We start from the raw sequence: 18,269 nt of genomic DNA on the forward strand, positions 1-18,269 counted from the left end.
CTGGGCAGAAGGCTGAAGTGGAGGACTTGTCCGGGAAAAGGAGGACCTCTGGCCACCCTGCATCCCTCCCTACCCCCCCCCCCCCCAAAAAAAAAAAACCATAGAAAATCAAATCTGTACTTGGGTCCTTTTTTGTTCCCAGGCAGCCAAACCCTTTGGACTGAAGCAGCGCAAAAAACCAACCTAAAAAGAAAGGCTGGGAGTGGAGTTCCCTGCCAGAGAAGTTGCTTTTTCCTGGTCCAGGTTTTGGGGATCTGCTTAGGACTGAGGCACAGCAATATATATTTCTGTGCTTTATATATATATATATATATATATATATATATAGAGAGAGAGAGAGAGAGAGAGAGAGAGTGAGTGAGTGAGTGTAGGGGGGAAGAGTTGGAGGGAAAGAACATCTTGGAATGCTGGGTAATATATATATTACATACCTACATATATACCTGTACACACACACACACACACACACGTGTGTGTGTCTGTAAGGGAAGATAAAGATACACAGTGTGTTTGTGTATGGGGGGGAATAGTTGGAGGGAAAGAACATCTTGGAATGCTGAACTATATATATAATGAGTTAGAAGGAAAGTACACCTGGGAATGCTGGAATACACACACACACACCTGGATAATATATATAGGCACAGCAATACCTTGGAATGCTGGATTATACATATTTATAAATGATGGATTATGTATATATGCCAGCATCCCAAGGTATTGCTGTACCTGTATCTTATCCTCTCTATAACCCAGCCTGCCCAGGTGTTTTCCCCTCCAGTCCTATCTGCCTTAGCTTGGGAAGAATGGGAGGGAAAGGCAGCCTTCCGATTGCCAACGAGGCTGAAAAGGAGTCGGAGATCCGGTTGCGGATCTTGCTTTTTCTCTCCCTGGGGCTGATCCAGGGCTGCCTGTCCCCCATTCTTCCCAAGCCAGGGCAGGTCGAACTGGAGGGGAAAGAGCTGGAGGGAAAGAACACCTGGGGATGCTGGATGATGGGAGATACACCTCTGTGTCCTTGTTGCAAGCGGGCTTTATTATTTTGTTCAGGTGCAAAATCCCTTCTTCAGGAGCTTCTCTTTATCTGTCATCACAGCCAGAATTTCTTGCCTTTTACAATGAGACACACACTGGGCTGGGGTTTGGTGGCAGGACCTTCCTGTGAGCCGCCTTGCGTTCCTTTTCTGGGAGAAAGGCGGCATAGAAATGAAATAATTCCATAAATTCCTGGATACTGTGGAGGGCCGACTGCATCTCCCATTATCCTTCAGGTAAGGCTGCCTTTTCTCCCTCCAGGAGGGAAAGCTTGTGGAGGAAAGCATCCCAAAAGTTTCCAGGTGAGAACCCTTCAGGAGGAAGGGAAGGAAAGCAGGAAAGTGAGTCTGAACACCTTTACCTGGGAGGGAACCTGCGCAAGGCTATTCCAAGGGAATAAGAAGCAGGGAAATAATAGCCATGCTGCTTGCTCTCAATAGCAGGATTGTGTCTGTCCTGAAAAACTGCAATCCGCAAGGTGGATTTTTATTTCCTTCTGAAATCACGGCAGCTAGGACTGTACCTGGCCTGTGTTAGAGTCCCAGGTCCATTCTTCCTCGGCATCCCTAGAAAGAAGTTTATATGTGAGAGAGGAAGCTGGAAAAGCTAAAAACATAAATAAAAATAAACTTCTTTCTGGGGATGCTGAGGAGGAAGGATCCCCCTCCTCTCCCCAAACCCAAACCCAACCCATCAACAATTTCGCCTCCCAAAGCCATCCCTTGCAGCAGCATCCCTCCGAAAACTGGTCCATCGCATGAGATGCAGGGATGCATCTTCTTCTCTCAATCTTTCCCCCCAGATGCTGGTTATCACTGACGCTGGAGACCAGAGCACCAAAGGCACCTCCTTCGCTCTCTCTCTCTCTGTGTGTGTGTGTATGGGGGAAGAGATAAAGGTATGGGGTTAGTTTGTGGAAAAGTCTGCCATTTCATGTATGAGAAGGAGAGCAGGCAGGAAGAGAAAGGCTGGGTTTGCTTGGGCATCTCTCATGAAAGAGAGAGAGAGAGAGAGAGAGTGTAAGAGGTTTTTGTGTGTGTTTGTCAGGCTGTGTGGCCGTGTTCTGGAAGGGCTTATTCCTCAGGTGTGTAAGCGTGTTTGTGAGAAACTCTGCACAGGTGAGTTTGTGAAAAGGGAGAGAGAAAGAGAGAGAGAGAGAAAGAGAGGAGAACTGGACAGGAGGCAAGTGTGTGTGAGACTGTGAGTTTTATGGAAGAGAGCATATTCCCCATGTACAGGTGTGTGCGTGCGAAACAAGGCTGGTAAGAGAGTTTGCAGAGAAGTGTGTGCAGGTAAGTTTGTGAAAGGAGAAAGAAAGAGAGAGAGAGGACTGCGCAGCAGGCAAGTGTGTGTGTGAGAGAGATTGTGAGTTCTAAGGTAGAGAGCATATTTCCTATGTACAGGTGAGTGGGTGTATATGTGTGTGTGTGAGAGAGAGACAAGGCAGGTAAGATGGTTTGTGGAAAACTTTGCACACATGAGTTTGTGAAAGGAGAGAGAGAGAAGGACTGGACAGGAGGCAAGTGTCTATGTGTGTGAGAGAGACGTGAGAAGACAGCATATTTCCCACTTACAGGTGTGTATATGTGAGAAACAAGGCAGGTAAGAGAGTTTGCAGATAACTGTGTGCAGGTAAGATTTTGAAAGGGGAAGGAGGGACTTGAAGGGAAGCAAGTGTGTGTGTGTGAGAGAGAGATTGTGACAGAATTTTATGGAATACAGCATATTCCCTATGCATATGTGAAAGAGACAAGGCAGGTAAGGGTTAGTTTGTGAGAGGTGGAGCAGGGTGTGTGTATGTGTGTGTGTGTGAGAGAGAGGGGGGGTTGTGAAAGAGTGGCATATGGAAGAGAGCCTATTACCTATGTAAAGGTGAGTGTGTGTGTGTGAGAGAGAGAGAGAGGGGGGGGGGGGACAAGGCATGTTTGTGGAAAACTGTGCTGGTGTGTTTGTGAAAGGCGAGGGAGAGAGAAAAGGACTGGGCAAAAGGCAAGTGTGTGTGTGTGTAAGAGAGATTGTTTTAAAGAAGAGAGCATATTCCCTATGTGCAAGTGTGTGTGTGTGAGAAAGGGCATAAATGTTTTGTGGGAAAGAGTAAGCCTGAGAGGAATGTAAAGGGAGCAAGTGTGTCTGAGAGAACGCAAGAGCGTTTTTGGAAGAGAATTCCCACTGTACATGAGAGGATTGTGTGTGTAGGAGAGGTGAAATGTACAAGACTTGGTAAGTGTGTGTGTGTAAGAGACAGAGATGGTGAGAGTTTTATGGAAGGGGGAATATTCCCTATGCTCAGGTGAAAAAGGACATAAATAGTTTGTGGGGAAAAGATAAGCCTAAAAGGAAGAGGAAGAGAAAAGAGGCTAAGTGTGCCTGTGTATGAGAGAGAATGTGAGAGCCTTTTTTGGAAGAAAGAATTCCCCCTGTACACAAAGAGAGGTGTGTGTGTGTGTATGTATACAAGACAAGGGAAATGTACAAGACTTGGTAGGACAGAGGAGTTTCGGAGAGACAGAGAGAAAAGCAGGGTTTAAGAATGGGTGGAAGCCCCTTGCCTGCCTGTTAGCAAGTGAGAGAGAAGCTAAGAAGGTGTGTAAAGGTGTGCAAGAGAAGGGAAGAGGTTGGGAAAGAGAGAACTTGGTGTGTGTTTTGGAGACAGAAATTAAAAAAGCCAGGTGCTAGCTGTAAGAGACAGAGGGAGTGTGAAAGTTTGCAGAATTCTGTGTGTGCGAGAGAGCAAGAGAAATGTCCTTTAAAGGAGGCAAGTGTGTGTGAGAGTGTGAGAGAGAGCGAGAGAGTATGTGTGGCAGTGCAGGAACGAGGGGCAGGAAAAGAAAGCAGAATTTGTAGAGGGGAGTACTGGGATGTGTGTGTAATGCAAAACTATTTGTGAGGGCGATTAATACATCCCGATCCTTAAGTGAAACACTTGCCTGTGAAAAATCACAACACCCGCCTGCATCATAGGTGCTCCCCTGTGCTCAGTCAATTCACATGTTACAGGACTTCTGCTCAAACCAGGGAATGGATAGTTCACTGCTGGGACATGTGGTTGACACTTGGGAGGAGTAATATAAGTGGTGTGAACCTACTATGCATGTGGATAAGCACAAGCCTCTGTGTTTGAAGGAAAGGCTGGATTTAGGATCTGTGCCTCCAAGATCACATTCAAGTGGCTAGCATGTGCGGTCAGTATGTGCATATATTTGTATGGAGGAGCTGTGTTTGTGAGACAGAAGCTTGTGGTCACAGTGGTGCTTGGATCAGTGATGGTCTGTGGCAGCAATCTTATGCACACTTACTTGAGAGTAACACCCCTCCCCAGTTCTGTCATCCAAGTAGGCCCTGCAAGGGGTGTGTAAACACAGTGGTGCTATTCTGTCGAACAGTGCAACCTACCATATGCAGTCCCGAGGCAACCTGATTTAGGATGGGTACGTTTTATGCACCATTCTTCTTTTTGGCTATACACACCTGTACAGTAAGGATGCACTTTCACATAAACACTTCAGCTTAGCCCAACATAGACCTGGCTTCTCTTCCCTCAAGTCCCTGCCTTAGATTTCCAGCTTCTAGCAATTTATGGGGTGAGGGGGATAGAGCTCTACCGCCTTTCTTCAGTTATCCCCCACTTCCTTTCCATCTTCAGTAAGAAGAAGCAAATGATTTCTTTCCCCGGATCTGAAATTAATAGTACTAGTAGTAATATCATCATCATTTAATTATTTGAAGGGGTGTCACATTGAGGATGGAGCAAGTTTGTTTTCTGCTGTTCTAGAGACCAGAACACAGAACAATGGATGAAAGCTCCAGGAACAGAGATTCCACCTCAACATTAGGAGGAACTGTCTGACAGTAAGGGCTGTTCTGCAGTGGAACACACTCCCTTGGAGAGTAGTGGAGTCTCCTTCTTTGGAGGTCTTTAAACAGAGGCTGGATGGCCACCTGTTGAGGGTGCTTTGATTGAGAGTTCCTGCATGGCAGGGGGTTGGACTAGATGGCCCTTGTGGTCTCTTCCAACTGTATAATTCTATGACTCTTATCAGCTTCATCATCATAATCAAGGCATCTACTCCCAAATCCTCCCTCCAAAAATCTGACCCAGGGAGTCCTTCCTTAGCTCTTTTCAGAAAACTTGGGGGACCTTTGTCTAAACTTTCTCCCTTCCTTCCACTCCTAATGGGGCTTCCTCTGTTTTCTTCTTTTCCTTTTCAAATACCAGATTTATTTACTGATTTCTGGTGGTCCCTCTCTCTGCTTTATTTGACTTCCCCTGTGCTCCTTTTCCCTTCTTCCCTGTTCTTTCTTTCTCTCTATTCATCCATCCTTTTAAAAAGGTGGAAAACAGGTGCTTCTCTCCCACCTCCTCCATTGTCAATTTCACCTCCTCCTTGCCTCTTTTCATATCATCTATTGTGTCTAGTATCTCTCAAAATGTTATTCCTTTCCCCCTTCACTTACTGGGTTTCTCCCTCTAGGTGTGCTATAAGAGAATCACACACGATCCTTTGCCTTTTTTAAGGAAAAGATCTATCTTGTATCGATTATCATTTATTTATTTTTAAATTGTTCTTTAATTTAAAAAACAGATGCACACAATTCATCTTCCTTCAATATTTTGTCACCCAGGCAAGTCTGTAGTTGCCTTGGCTTGCTTCTTTTACAATGCCCAATTTAAAAAGGTTGCCAGAGAGTATCCTTATTGGTGCCAATGAGGTTTCTCCAAAATCAAATCCCACCAAGATTTGCAACAGGTGGCCTCCACTCTGCCCTGATCTAACTTCTTCCACAGTCTGATTTTTCAATTATTATTATGTATGCTTGATACAATACTGAAAAGATTTTAAACACACACATCCCTCCCTCCAGAACCTTGCTCTGGGGTAGGTTTGGGTTGGAAAGACCCCAAAATCAAGGCGGTTGGATAGGAGAAGTGACTCCAATATTTTGGATTCCCCATGTCTCCATTGAAGCAAACCTTTCAAGGTTCTTTAAGTTTGGGCACACTTTTCCTCATTTTTTGTGTACACTCTCTTAGGCTGCATCCACACTCGAGAAATAATCTGGATTGACACCACTTTAACTGCCATGGCTCAATGCTATGGAATTCAGGGCACTGTAGTTTGTTGTGGCACCTCTAGTGCCCTGAATTCCATAGCATTGAGCCATGGCAGTTAAAGTGGTGTCAAACCGGATTATTTCTCAGGCATGGATGCGGATTTAGCTCTTGCCAGTGCTGCTGGATGAATTCGCATTAACCCAGCCAGGCTTCTAGGTATCTTTTTACTGAAACCATGTGGATTATTCCCAAATTAAAATGTGCCAAGGAATCGAGTCCTTTAAAAAACAAAAACACTTTCTCAATCATTTGAAGGCAGGCACCTTTTCCCTGTGGATTCCAACCCCAGATTTGAGGAAGAGTTGATACCTTATTTTTTAAATATAATTTCATCCTCATTTATTGCAGTTTATTATTTGCCACCAGCTCTGGGCAAGTCACACTCTCTCAGCCTCAGAGGATGGCAACAGTAAACCCAATCTGAAGAAATCTAGCCTCTCATCTGTTTTTGGTGGAGAACTTACATGAGCATGCCACCCCTGTCCCATAGCTGTCACGTCCATAGTTTCTCTCCGAAATGCATCCACACTAAGGAATAATCCAGTTTGGACACCACTTTAATGCCCATGGCTGAATGATGTGAAACCCTGGGATTTGTAGTTTCTTGTGGCTCCAGAGCTCTATGCCAGAGAAAGCTAAATGTCTCACAAAGCTACAAATTTCACTATTCCATAGCAGTGAGCTAGGGCCTTTAAAGTGGTGTGGAACTGGGTTATTTCTGCAGTCTGGATGAGAAGCATGCATGCTTTTCTTTCTTTCCATAAAAGTACCTCAGGGTGAAAGATTTCTTTTTTTTTTAATTACACCTTCCCTGTTTCTTTCTCACTCTCTCTCTTCCTCCCCTCCTTTCTCCAAAACTTCTTTTAATAAACAAACAAACAAACAAACAAATAAAAACCTAAACCTATTAAAATTGACATTTATTATTATTAGCCGAGTTGCCTTCAAACTCCTCACGACTGAGGTGAAACTAGGAGAAAAATAGAAAGCACTGAGGGTGGAAAGAGAAGGGAATAAAAGGCCAAATTGGGGGCCATTTGAGGCTTCAAAGAGTCCCCAAACCCACAGCTTTTTAAGTCTTAGAGCTGACCCCCCCAAATTCAGACTTTCCCCAGTTTTGCCTCCCCTCAAACTGTGCCCCCCTTTGGCTACTGCTACTTGACTTAAAAACTATGTGTATTGGGGGGCAGAGAGGGCTCTTTAAAGCCCCAACCCCCCCTTTGCAGGAGCACCAAAGCCCTCTGACCCTTTTGGCTATTCTATTTCACCCCATGGCACAGACTTTGAAAAGCTATTTGTATGGGGTGTGTGTGTGTAAAGAGGTCTTTAAAGGGGTCTCCCTTCCTCCTCCATTTTGGGGGGCACCCACTCTTCCTCCCCAGCCCCCTTTGGCTACTCTTTTCACCTCAGGGCGACAAGTTTTAGATGGTCTCTAAAGCTTCCCTCCATTTTTTTTTGGGGGGGGGCTTTAAAGACCCCTAAGACGCCAAAGCCATTTGTGAGTCTTTGGGAGTCTTTAAAGTTTCACTCCCATCTTTTAAGGGGGCTTTAAAGCCCCCCTAAAACCCCAAAGCCGTGGGTCCCCAGTGGCTACTCCTTTCACCTCATGAGTGCAAAGGCTTTTTAAAAGCTATGAATGTTGTGTGTGTGTCTTTCAAGCCTCCATCCTTTCCCTCCATTTTTGAGGGGCTCCCACTCATCCCCCAAAACCAAAGCCCTCCATCCCCATTTGGTGACTGCTTTCACCTTAGGGCTGGAGACTTGTTAAAAGCCATGGGTCTGAGGGGGTCTTTCAAGTCTCTCAACCTTCTTCCAGATTTTTTGGGGGTGGACCACTCCAAAGCCCCCCTCCCCTTTTGGCTTCTCTTATTTCCCTCATGATGGAGACTTTGAAAAACGGCGTGAAAGGGGGTCTTTAAAGGGAAGGGGGCTGTCTTTCAAGACTCCCTCTCCCCATCTCCCCCTCCCCTCAGGTGTCCAGATAAGGAGGCAGAGGAGGTTCTTTAATGGAATGGGGGGGCCTTTAAAGAGGTGAAAGGGTGTCTTTTCAAACCTCCCTTCCCTATACATTTCCCCTTCCCTCAGTCACCCACTTTCTCCCCCTAAAACCCCTCCATCCCCCTTTGGCCACTCCATTTCAACCCTTAGTGGAGACTTTAAAAAGCTGCGAAAGAGTGGCAGAGGAGGAGGAGGGGGGGGGGGGTCTTTAAAAAGTTGCAGGGGCGTCTTTCAAAACTCCATCCCCCATTTCCCCCTCGACTCAGGCGCCCACTCTCCCCATCCTCTTTCGGCCTCTTAGAGGAGGCTTTGAAGAGCGGTGTGAGAGGAGGTCTTTAAGGGGGCGGAGGGGGATTCTTTAAAAGAGTAGGGGGTGTCTTTTTAAACCTCCCTGCTCCCCATCCCCCCTTCCCTCAGGCGCCCACTTTCTCTCCAAAGCCCTCCATCCCCTTTTGGGGTCCCTTAGTGGGGACTTTGAAAAACGGTGTGGAAAGGGGGGGTGTTTAAAAGACTAGAAGGGGGTCTTTCCCCCAGGCCTCACCAACCCAAACCCTTTCGGCCACACTCCGCTCCCCCGCTTAGTGGAGAGACTTTGCAAAGCGCAGTGAAAAGAAGGGGAGCAGGGGGAAAGGGCAGCGCGTGTGTGTGTGTGTGAAGCCCCCTCTCCCCCTTCCCTTGGTCACTCTTCTGGTGCGCTTTTACGCACGGCGCCGCGCCTCCTCCTCCTTCTTCTTCTCCCGTGCGCTTTTACGCGCGCCTTTTTCCTCTTGGAAGAGGGCTCCCTCCGCCGCCGCCGGATGCCTGGGAGAGCAGCCCCTGGCCCCCGGGCCCCTGCCCCCCTCCCCCCGGCCCTGGGCTCGCCCTGGGCTCCCGGCAGCCGCCCGCCAGCAGCCTCCCCTCCCCCGGCCATGTCCAGCCCCCGCCGGGTGTCCATTGGCGTGGCTGCCTGGCTGCCTCCTCCTCCTCCTGCCGCCGCCGCCGCCGCCGCTTCCCTCCCGCGCCTCCTTCGCCCTGCCCATGTTTTGTAGGTCTGTGTCCATCCAGCCGCTTGACGTTCAAGTTCGTCGGGAACGTCACGTCCGCACTTGAACTTGCAGCTCAGGGGGGCTTTTGCCATTCTCTCTCTCTCTCTCTCTCTCTCTTTCCCCATCTCTCTCTCTCTCTCTTTCCCCTCCTCTCCTCTCCTTTCCCTTTCCTTCCTTTCTTCTTCCCTCCTCTGGCACCAAAAGAAAAAGAAAAGCGGGAGAAGAAAAAGAGAGAAAGAGGAACCCAAAGGAGCCAGAAATAACCCTAATAATCCTACTCCTAGTAGTAAAGAGAGCCAGCCTGACCATGCCTGCCCCTCTGCCACCCTTCCTCCTCCTCCTCCTCCTCCTCCTCCTCATCTTCCTCCTCCTCCCCGCGCCATCTTTGTATCATTTCTAATTTATTTTCGGATGTCAAGAGGCATTGATGAAGAGCTTGGCTGGGCAGAGTCCTGCCTGGCTCCCGAGGTGAGCCGGGAAGGCGAGCCCCAGAAGGACCAGGAGAGGAGGAGGAGGAGGAAGGAAAGCGCCTCCTCCGAGAGAGAGACCCCGAAAGACCCCCGAAGAAGACCCAACGACAACAACAGCAGCAGCAGCAGCAGCGGCCACCGCGACCCTCCGCCGCCGCCGCCGCCGCGATGTCTCGCCGCAAGCAAGGGAAGCCTCAGCACTTAAGCAAGCGGGGATTCTCACGTAAGTCCAGAAAGAAAGAAGGAGCGCCTGGGTAGTAGGCAAGGAAAACAAAAGGGGAGAAAGGAAAGGAAAGGAAAGGGGGACCCCGGACACAGGAGAACCCGACCCAGCTCTTCCTCCTACCTTCCCTTTGCTTTCCACCTGGAACAACTCCCCTTCCTTCCTTCCTTCTTTCCTTCCCCAACTCCCCTTTTTCTTTGGCCAAAAAGGCAGCCGCCTCTCTCGCATTCATTTGCACAGCCACCCGGGCAGGATCCGTCCCTTGCAATTGGGGATATTCCCCCCTTGCGCTTTGCAGGACTTATCCCTTGCCTCCACTGACTTGGATCCCTCCCTTGCACTTTGCAGGATGCGCCTCCTGTCATTGAGTTGGGTCCAGCCCTTGCATTTGGCAGGATTCGCACCTTCAACTTTGCAGGATTTATCCCTTGCAATTTTGCCGGATTTAGTCTTTGCAGTTTGCAGGATCCAGCCCTTGCAACTGACTTGCATCCATCTCTTACCAGTTTGCAGGATTCCTCCCTTCCCCAGTTTTCCTCTCTCTCTCTCTCTCTTTTTGTACCTCTTTTGCATGCAAGTTGGGAAACACACACACAAACATAAAGCCCCTTGCAAAAATAAAGGAACTCACCTTCCCAAGTCCATGTCACTTTTAAAAAACACACACCCCCGAGACATGTGTGTGTGTGTGTGTGTGTGTGTGTGTATATGTATATGTATGTGTATATATATATATATATATATATATTGCATGGGTCTCTTACTTTTCGAAGGAGGAGACCCCCTTTTCCTTCTTGGGCTCGTTGGCGCGCGGAAAAGTTGCCCCCCCCCTTTTTATTGGGCTCCTGCCTCTTTCTCTCTCTTCCTCTCCTCCGTCTGGCTCCCAGCCCCCTTCCTTCCTTCCTTCCTTCCTTCCTTCCCTCCTCTTCCCCCCATTGATTCAGCTCTAGCTCTTTTTCTATTCCTCTGCCGGAAGAGCTGAGTGTGTCTGTGGGTCTTGTGTGAGAAAAGAGTGTGGTCCTCTTGTGTGGCTGCTGCTGCTGCCTCCACTTTGCAAATGAATTGGGAGCCAAGGAAGCAGAGTCGAGGCGCATTGGGCTGTGTATGTGTGTTATTATGTTGTGTTGTGTTTGTGTGTGTATATAGACGCCTATTCCAGCTTGGAGGAGGAGGAGGAGGAAGACTTGGAGTGTGTGTTTGTGTGAGAAGTGGAGGGAAAAAAAGAAATGTGTGTGTTGCAGAGAAATGGAAGCTCTTTCTTTCTTTCGCAACCCATTCTGCAATGCTTTGCAACCCTTTGGCTTTTGCAAAAAGTAAATAAAATAAAGGGGGGGGGGCTTTCCTTTTGTCTCCAAGGTCGAGATCTAGGCTGGGAAATGGCGAGCCCCTTCCCCTCCATCTGCCCCCTTTTCTTACTCCATCCAGCCCAGAGGAGAAAGGCCTGGGGGAGTTGTTGGTTTTTTGGGGGGTTGCTTTGGCCAGCAATGGGTCTCCTTCCTTCCCTACCCTTGGCTCCCCCATTCCCCAGACACCCCTAACCTCCCTCTTTCCCCCCAGCCCTATTTTATATCCCCCTTTCTCTTGCTTCCCTCCATCTCCAAACTCCCAGCATTTTGCAAAAAACTTGCATGCATTCAAGGATTTAAAAACATTAAAACCAATCCGAGTGTGTGTTGTGTGTGTGTTGTGTGTTTGGAGAGAGAGAGAGAGAGGCATCCCCTTCCTCTCCCTCGCTTTCTCTCTTTCTCTGGTCCTATTTTTTGGAAGATTTTCAAAACAAAAAGAGAGAGAAGTGGAAGTGGGTTTTGATTGGGAAAAATCTCGTGTCGGAGTGTTTACAAGGGCGCCGCGTGTGCTGCAGAGTGGCTGCCAGCAAAACAGCAAGGAGGGGGGGGGGGAGAAAGAAAGGAAGAGGGGGGAGAAATGCACAAGGTCTCATGCACACACACACACATGCCCACCTTCTGGGTTCTTTGCCCTCAAAATTGCAAAGAAAAGCACAGTTCTAGGAGCAAGAAAAAAAGATGCAAAAAGAAATCAAGCGAGGACTTCTGTTCCTTCTGCTCCTTTTGCTGCTGCTTCCAACTCCAAGCGACACTTTCTGCCCCCCCCTTTTTAAAACGTGTTTTTTAAGAAATGCATTTCTTAAATTTCTTCTTCTTTTTTTGCAATTGAGGGGATTTGTTTTGTTCAAAGGGTCCCTCTCTCCTTTCCGCCAAAGCGTTCCCTCTTTCTTTTCTTTTGCAACGTCGCGCGCGCCTGGTTTTCTCTTTTGCTTTGCAAACACAAAAGAGCAGAAGTCTTGCTCTGGGGCTGGAGAGAAAAGGGGGGCTGGGGAGAGAGAGAGAGAGAGAGGTCTCTGGCCCTGGGGTCTGGGGAGAAAGAGCCAGAAGTTGAAGGAGGAAGATGTGAAATGTCCTCAAGTAGGGTTTGCAAAAAGAGAGAAAGGCAGGAAAGAAATGGCCAGCCTTTCTTGGCTCGCTTTTGGAGAGCTTTGCGCCTTCTGGGTTTGCAAAATGTAGAAGACTCCTTTTCCTTCTCCCCAGCTTTTGCAAAACTCCTCTTTCCTGCTTTGAAGATTTCTTTTTCTTCTTCCCTTCACAGCCCTTTCCTGCCTCGAAATGCAAGGGAAAGTCCTGCATATACTGTATATATATATTTGGACAAGGAATTGCAATCTCTACTAAAAACACTCAAACCCTGGCATTGGCGAAAGTTGTTAGTTTTTTGAAACAAGCCCTTTGGCACCTTGTTTTCTCCCACTTTCCCTCTCCCCCCCCCCCTTTGCAACTGAACTCTGGTTTTTCTACTTTCTTTTTTGCCTCACATTTTGGAAAGAGAAATGAATGAATAAATAGTATGTTGTGTGTTGCAACATAAAACAGTCACACTTCTTTTTTTTTTGGTTGGGACAGGCTGCTATCTCCTTCCAAACACATTGCAAAGATCTTTTCTCACTCCTTTCCTTCAAACTGATAACCTACTTTGACTCTTATCTCGAACATAATGGGGGGGGGGGGAGTTTTGAAATTGTCTTTTTTTTGGGGGGGGGGGGAGAAATATAGCCACTTTAAAAAACACACAACTTTAATGGGAAGGCTTAAAATTTGCATTTGCACCTCCAGCTTCGAAACCATGTGTCCTCCCTTTTACAACCCCCCCCCCCGGAAAATAATCTTAAAGATTAGGCAACTAAACCACAAATATAAAAAGTGTTTTAAAAATGATAAGATGCAGGGAGACCTCTTAAAAGAGGTAAGGATGCCTGTTAAGGAATCCTTATTGTTGCTATAAGTGAAAACAAATTTTTCCACCTTTCTCTCCACTCCTAATTGTGAACTTTGGGGTGGGGAAAAGTGTGTTTGTGTATGTGTATGTTTTCTTTGGGGGGGGGGGGTAGGCAGGCAATTCTGTGTTGAGAGTTGGCTTCAATAAAATACACATGAGACTTTTAGCCACTAGGAGGCAGAGTGAGATCAAAAAATGCACAGTGAACTTGAATCTGATCAGTTTCACTCTCATCTTTGAATTTTCTACATCCCCCCCCCCCCTTTTGGCAAAAGAAAGGGGGGTGAAGGGTGTGTGTGTGTGCAACATATCCCTGTGTAGGGAGTTTTTGAGCCTTCTCTCAGCCCCCCATCTAGTAATTCAGCTCCCTCCTCCTTTGGTTTTAAACATACAGTATTGCTTTGCCTTAATGTTGGGCTAAAGACCCAGGCGTCCCCATTACACCTTTTTGGAGGTGTGCTGTCTGTGTGGAATATCTCAGTTAAAGCTTTCATTCTTGTGATCTCCATTTCTTGAGACTTTAACAACCCTTAATTTTGCTCAGTCTTAATACATTTCCTAAAAAAATGACAGAGCCTAATGTATGAATGCAAATCAAGCGATCAGACAGGAATCTTTCTTATGGCCCAGTATTTGCTTGATATACCTCTAAACCATTTAGCTTTTTCCAGGTGTGCACCTCAAAGCAGCACTGCTCTGCAACGATGCCAGGACATTAATTTCTTGCGACTTCTTTTCTTTTTCTGATTCTTTGGCTCTTTGGTTTGATCTTGCTTTTGTTTGGATCCCTTGGTAAAAATTTGCTGGGTCTCCCTGGTCACACAGAAATCAGCACTTATTTTGAAAATCTTTTTATTACTATTATTATTTTTAAAAACCAAAAGGCCTAAAAAAATAAAAGAGAAGGGCTATCATCCAAAAAAGATGAGAAAATCCCTTGACTTGATTTGCACGTGTTTGGAGATGTAGTTCCCCTGCTTAAGCTGTTCCATGCAGCCCCCTCCCCATTGTGTTCCCAGCGTCTTCCCATGTTCACTTCCAGATCACTGTTCACCTAAATACTCCTACCCTGTTCTTTCCCTTTCTTTTCCCCCTTCTGCTTTTGAATCCATCCTCTCCTGTCCTGTGGCATACCTTTCACTTATTTCTTTTATTTAAGCGCAGGATATCCATGGAGGCAAACTTGAAAACTAGGTAGTACATGTCTTAGTTCCCCCGCCTTTGAATGCTTTCATTAAAAGATATTTTGTGTCTTTGTGTTTATTTGCCCTCTCTTGTTGGCAGCTGAGGATTGATTGCTTGTTTCTTTGCAAATACATGTTCTGAACAAATATGAAAGATGCATTTTCTAACCTGGAAAGGGTCACCCCCTGGGCCCCCCTTCCCATTCTTTTTTTCCTTCCTTCCGCTATTTGGAAAGAAATGCAAATCTGTCGCAATATCCAGATGCTATTTTTGAATGTAAATCCCTCCATCCCAACCACCTTTTTCAGTGACCTTAGGCAGGAATACCTGTTTTCTTAAGAGGTAGGCTTGATTTGAATAAGCATGATCAAGTGCATAAAATATAATGATTAGAAACAAAATGTAGTGTGCAAAGCAACAGTAGCAACAACAACAACAACAACAACAATAGCAGTATTGTATTTAATACCTAGTTTTAAAAGAGTGATACAGTTATGCTTCTGCTATCCCTTCCTCAAGAACCCAAATGGTTTTTAACGAGTTCAGTGTGCCAATCCTCTTTCATAGGCTGCCTTATCATTCTTCTTAATTAGCAATCATTTACGTTAAGAGCACTGAAAAAAATGTGGAGGGTACGGTTTTTTAAATATCTGTACATTTGAATACCTTGTTATTTTCAAGAACTTTGCCTCCTATAAAATTAATTGGCTGAAATGCGGAGGTGTAATCAACAGCGCTTTGGAGTTGCCACTTGATTTGCTAGTTTTTGATGAGAATCCAACCCAGTTTCGCAGGACTTCACAAGAAATAGCTCTCTTCTTCTCTCTTCTGTTGACCATTGTTTAACATGACTTTTAACTGTGTGGGAAAAGGTTCTCTCTTGCTTTGCAAAAACATATTACAGATTTCACAAACATATCAGACCTAAAATGTTGCAGTTTGCTTAATTCCAAGGCAGACGTTCTTGTTGCGGAGAAGTAGTCAATTGTTCTGTTGTTTTACATGCTTGACTAAGCTAAGTTTGCATGGAAGTATGTATGTATGTATGTGGGCTGAAGTTTAAAATATCTTTTTGGGATGAACCTGCTGGCACAACGGAGATTCTCTGCCTCCTTTTCAAAATACAACATAACAGTTACTACCTCCCCCCCAGGAGGAAAAAAAATGCAGATGTTACAAAAAAGCCACAATTAATATACTTGTTAGTGTCAATGAGTTATCTTCAGTTAAGGAGCCTTAGAGCCCTCCCCATAACTTCCCTATTTCTGCAGCACACCTTGCCTTGAATTAGGAGTACTGGTGGAAGCAAGAAATTAGAGAGTACATAGAATTTGTTAAATAGTTCTGCTTGGGCTCAGGCTACAGATCTCTTAAAATATTGTATTCTTCTGTGCATTTGGGAATTACTCTAATCCCTCACCCTCTAAATATTCTGCCTAGATTGGACCAAAATAATTTTAACTTGAGTATGCTGGTGTGTGTGTGTGTGTGTGTGTGTGTGTGTGTGTACTTTATCAAAATCTGTTCCAATATGGTGCAGTCAAATTAAAATCTATTTTTTGATTCTCTGTGGCTTTAAGTTCATTAAATGTGAAATTGGTCGCATGCTAAAGAAGGTCAGTCTGATTAACCGTTGGGGTGTTGCGTCCTGCTATACATTTCTTGAGCTGCTCTTGATATTTTGCAAGAATGCTATTTTTGTGTTCCTGTGTAGCTGTTAAGTATTAGGTGGTACTTATTAGGGAAATAATACCCCAGGCTGATTTTTCCCCCTTCTCTCTCTGGAAGACTGGAATCCTGTATATTAGGTGGCTCTTTTTGCCAGAACAATTCAGGAGAAAATATTACCTCCCCCCCAAAAAAACCCTTCCTTATTAATATGACTCTGCCTTGTTAAATTGTCCACTGGAAACCGTATGTGCAGAAACAGGCTCTTAATGGAGTTTTCTGGACCTCGTACAGGAAATTAATAAACTCTGACATCATTAGGAAAGGTACTTCAAATTTAAAGAAAGGGCTTACTACTCTAGTCATAAAAGATAGAAGCTAGTTGTCTTTATATTGGCTTTTGCTTTATGAAGGCCACCAATCATCATATCTTCTGAATGACTAGAGAATTTGTTTCTTAAGGAAGCGGAGAGGAAAAAGGCGACACACCTGAGGCTAATTGGCTCATTTTCTTAGATCTTTGGAAGCTTTTTAATTTCCTTCAAAACTGTAACCAGTGATTGACAGTAAATGGGAAATATATATTTTCATTTTCTGGGCAATGTTGCTGAAAAAAACCATCAGGCTTTTTTGTAAAAACGAAAAGCAAACATTTTGTTCGCTGGAATGTTTTGGAAAACCGTCATAGGAAATTCTTGTGTATGCCAGTATGTGTAAGGCGCAGAAACACACCTGATTTTTTTAGCCTACTGTGCTTTTTAGGTCTTGTATGCCTATTGTCAGAAGAAACCCTTTCCCCCAATCTTCCCATTATTACTACTTATATTTTTGTACGCACGCACACCCTGTTTTAAACATACCTGTGCTCTAAAGCAGCACATTCATTCCAAATGTATGATAGTGGCAGGGATAAAATAAACATGCATGCAGATCTGGAAAAGGTGCGTGTGTGCGTTTTAAGAAAGTTTCTGGCAAAATCAAGATACAGCTTTTCTAGCTGAGTTTCTGACAACATTAAGAATAATATAATCCTCTGTTTTTATTTTGTTCATTTTTTTACAAAAAGAACATTTGTCTAGGCCCTCCAAAGGAACAGAGAGAGAGAGAGAGAGAGAGAGAGAGAGAGAGAGAGAGAGAGAGAGAGGAGAATATGAGGTGCTCATCTTCTGAGTTATTCATATTATGGCTGGTTTTCTTTTTAAGATAGGAAGCAATGCATGCCATTGCTGATAAGTTCGTTTTCCTCTTGAAATGACAACACGCTATAAAAAGGGAAGCTCTTGTTACTGTCTCATTGGGGATAGGACTGGCTTAATCTTGTTTGTCTTTAAAATAATACTGATATTTTTTAAAAGGAAGAGAGAAATTTGGAGACATCGTTTATACCCTGTATTGTATAGGAAGGGTCTGGATGATATTAAGAGAATTTCTTGCTCTCTGAAAAAATTCAGTGGTACCTTCATTATTTTTTCCCCAAACACTGTGTATCCCTAATTTTTGGAAGACTTTGTCCTCCCCTCCTGCCATGCATAAGAATTAGGACAGGTCACCTCTGTTTCCTCCCTTCTGTAGTTGCTACTATGTCAAGTTCTCTTAAGATTCCTGACAATTGTCGTCTTTGTTCTCTTCCCTTCCATTGTAGCCGAACCTATTGAAGCCATTCTTACGGACGAGGAACCAGATCATGGTACGTTGGGAGCTCCAGAAGGGGACCATGACCTCCTTACCTGTGGCCAGTGTCAGATGAACTTCCCGTTGGGGGACATCCTTATTTTTATTGAGCACAAACGGAAGCAATGCAATGGCACTCTTTGCCTAGAGAAGGCTGTGGATAAGCCCCCATCACCCTCGCCGAGCGAGTTGCGAAAAGCATCCAATCCTGTGGAGGTTGGCATCCAGGTCACGCCTGAAGATGACGATTGTTTGTCAACGTCATCTAGAGGAATTTGCCCTAAGCAGGAACATATAGCAGGTAAATCGAAGTGATGGGGGTGGGGGGGATCGGGTTGGGTGGAGCAGGGACTCGTTGGAAGTTTGTACTTTGATAGAAGTCCTGTTTTCTTGATATTTCGTTCCACTAGATTTAGTGAGAAGCCTCTTCTGTTTATATTTAAGTACACACAAACGCACACATATACAATTTTATCTTGATTATCACTAGAATCAAGAGACTTGTGGACTTGTGTCATGCCCCTAAGATCCTGTTCTCTTTTCTTGTCTTCCACATTCCAAGCACTTCCTTTTGATTATTCCCTGGCCTAGGG

At 45.4% G+C, this 18,269-nt stretch overlaps 1 protein-coding gene across 5 annotated transcripts in view; it reads left to right on the forward strand.

The window, feature by feature from the left end:
* The first annotated feature begins 9,131 nt into the window (after positions 1 to 9,131).
* BCL11A (BCL11 transcription factor A) overlaps positions 9,132 to 18,269 on the forward strand; it is a 235,537-nt gene continuing 226,399 nt past the window's right edge. For 4 of the 5 annotated variants that reach the window (XM_089528856.1, XM_089528858.1, XM_089528857.1 and 1 more), the window contains exons 1-2: positions 9,132 to 9,864; positions 17,648 to 17,977. In XM_089528856.1, the coding sequence (XP_089384982.1) occupies positions 9,810 to 9,864; positions 17,648 to 17,977 (385 nt within the window). In that variant the 5' untranslated portion in view covers positions 9,132 to 9,809. Of the gene's footprint in view, positions 9,865 to 10,892; positions 10,967 to 17,647; positions 17,978 to 18,269 lie in introns of those variants that run through there. The other variant, XM_089528860.1, reaches the window with a different exon arrangement.

Source organism: Sceloporus occidentalis, unplaced genomic scaffold (assembly GCF_023333645.1).
Source record: "Sceloporus occidentalis isolate IW3139 unplaced genomic scaffold, rSceOcc1.0.p SCAF_6, whole genome shotgun sequence".
Lineage (NCBI taxonomy): Eukaryota > Metazoa > Chordata > Lepidosauria > Squamata > Phrynosomatidae > Sceloporus > Sceloporus occidentalis.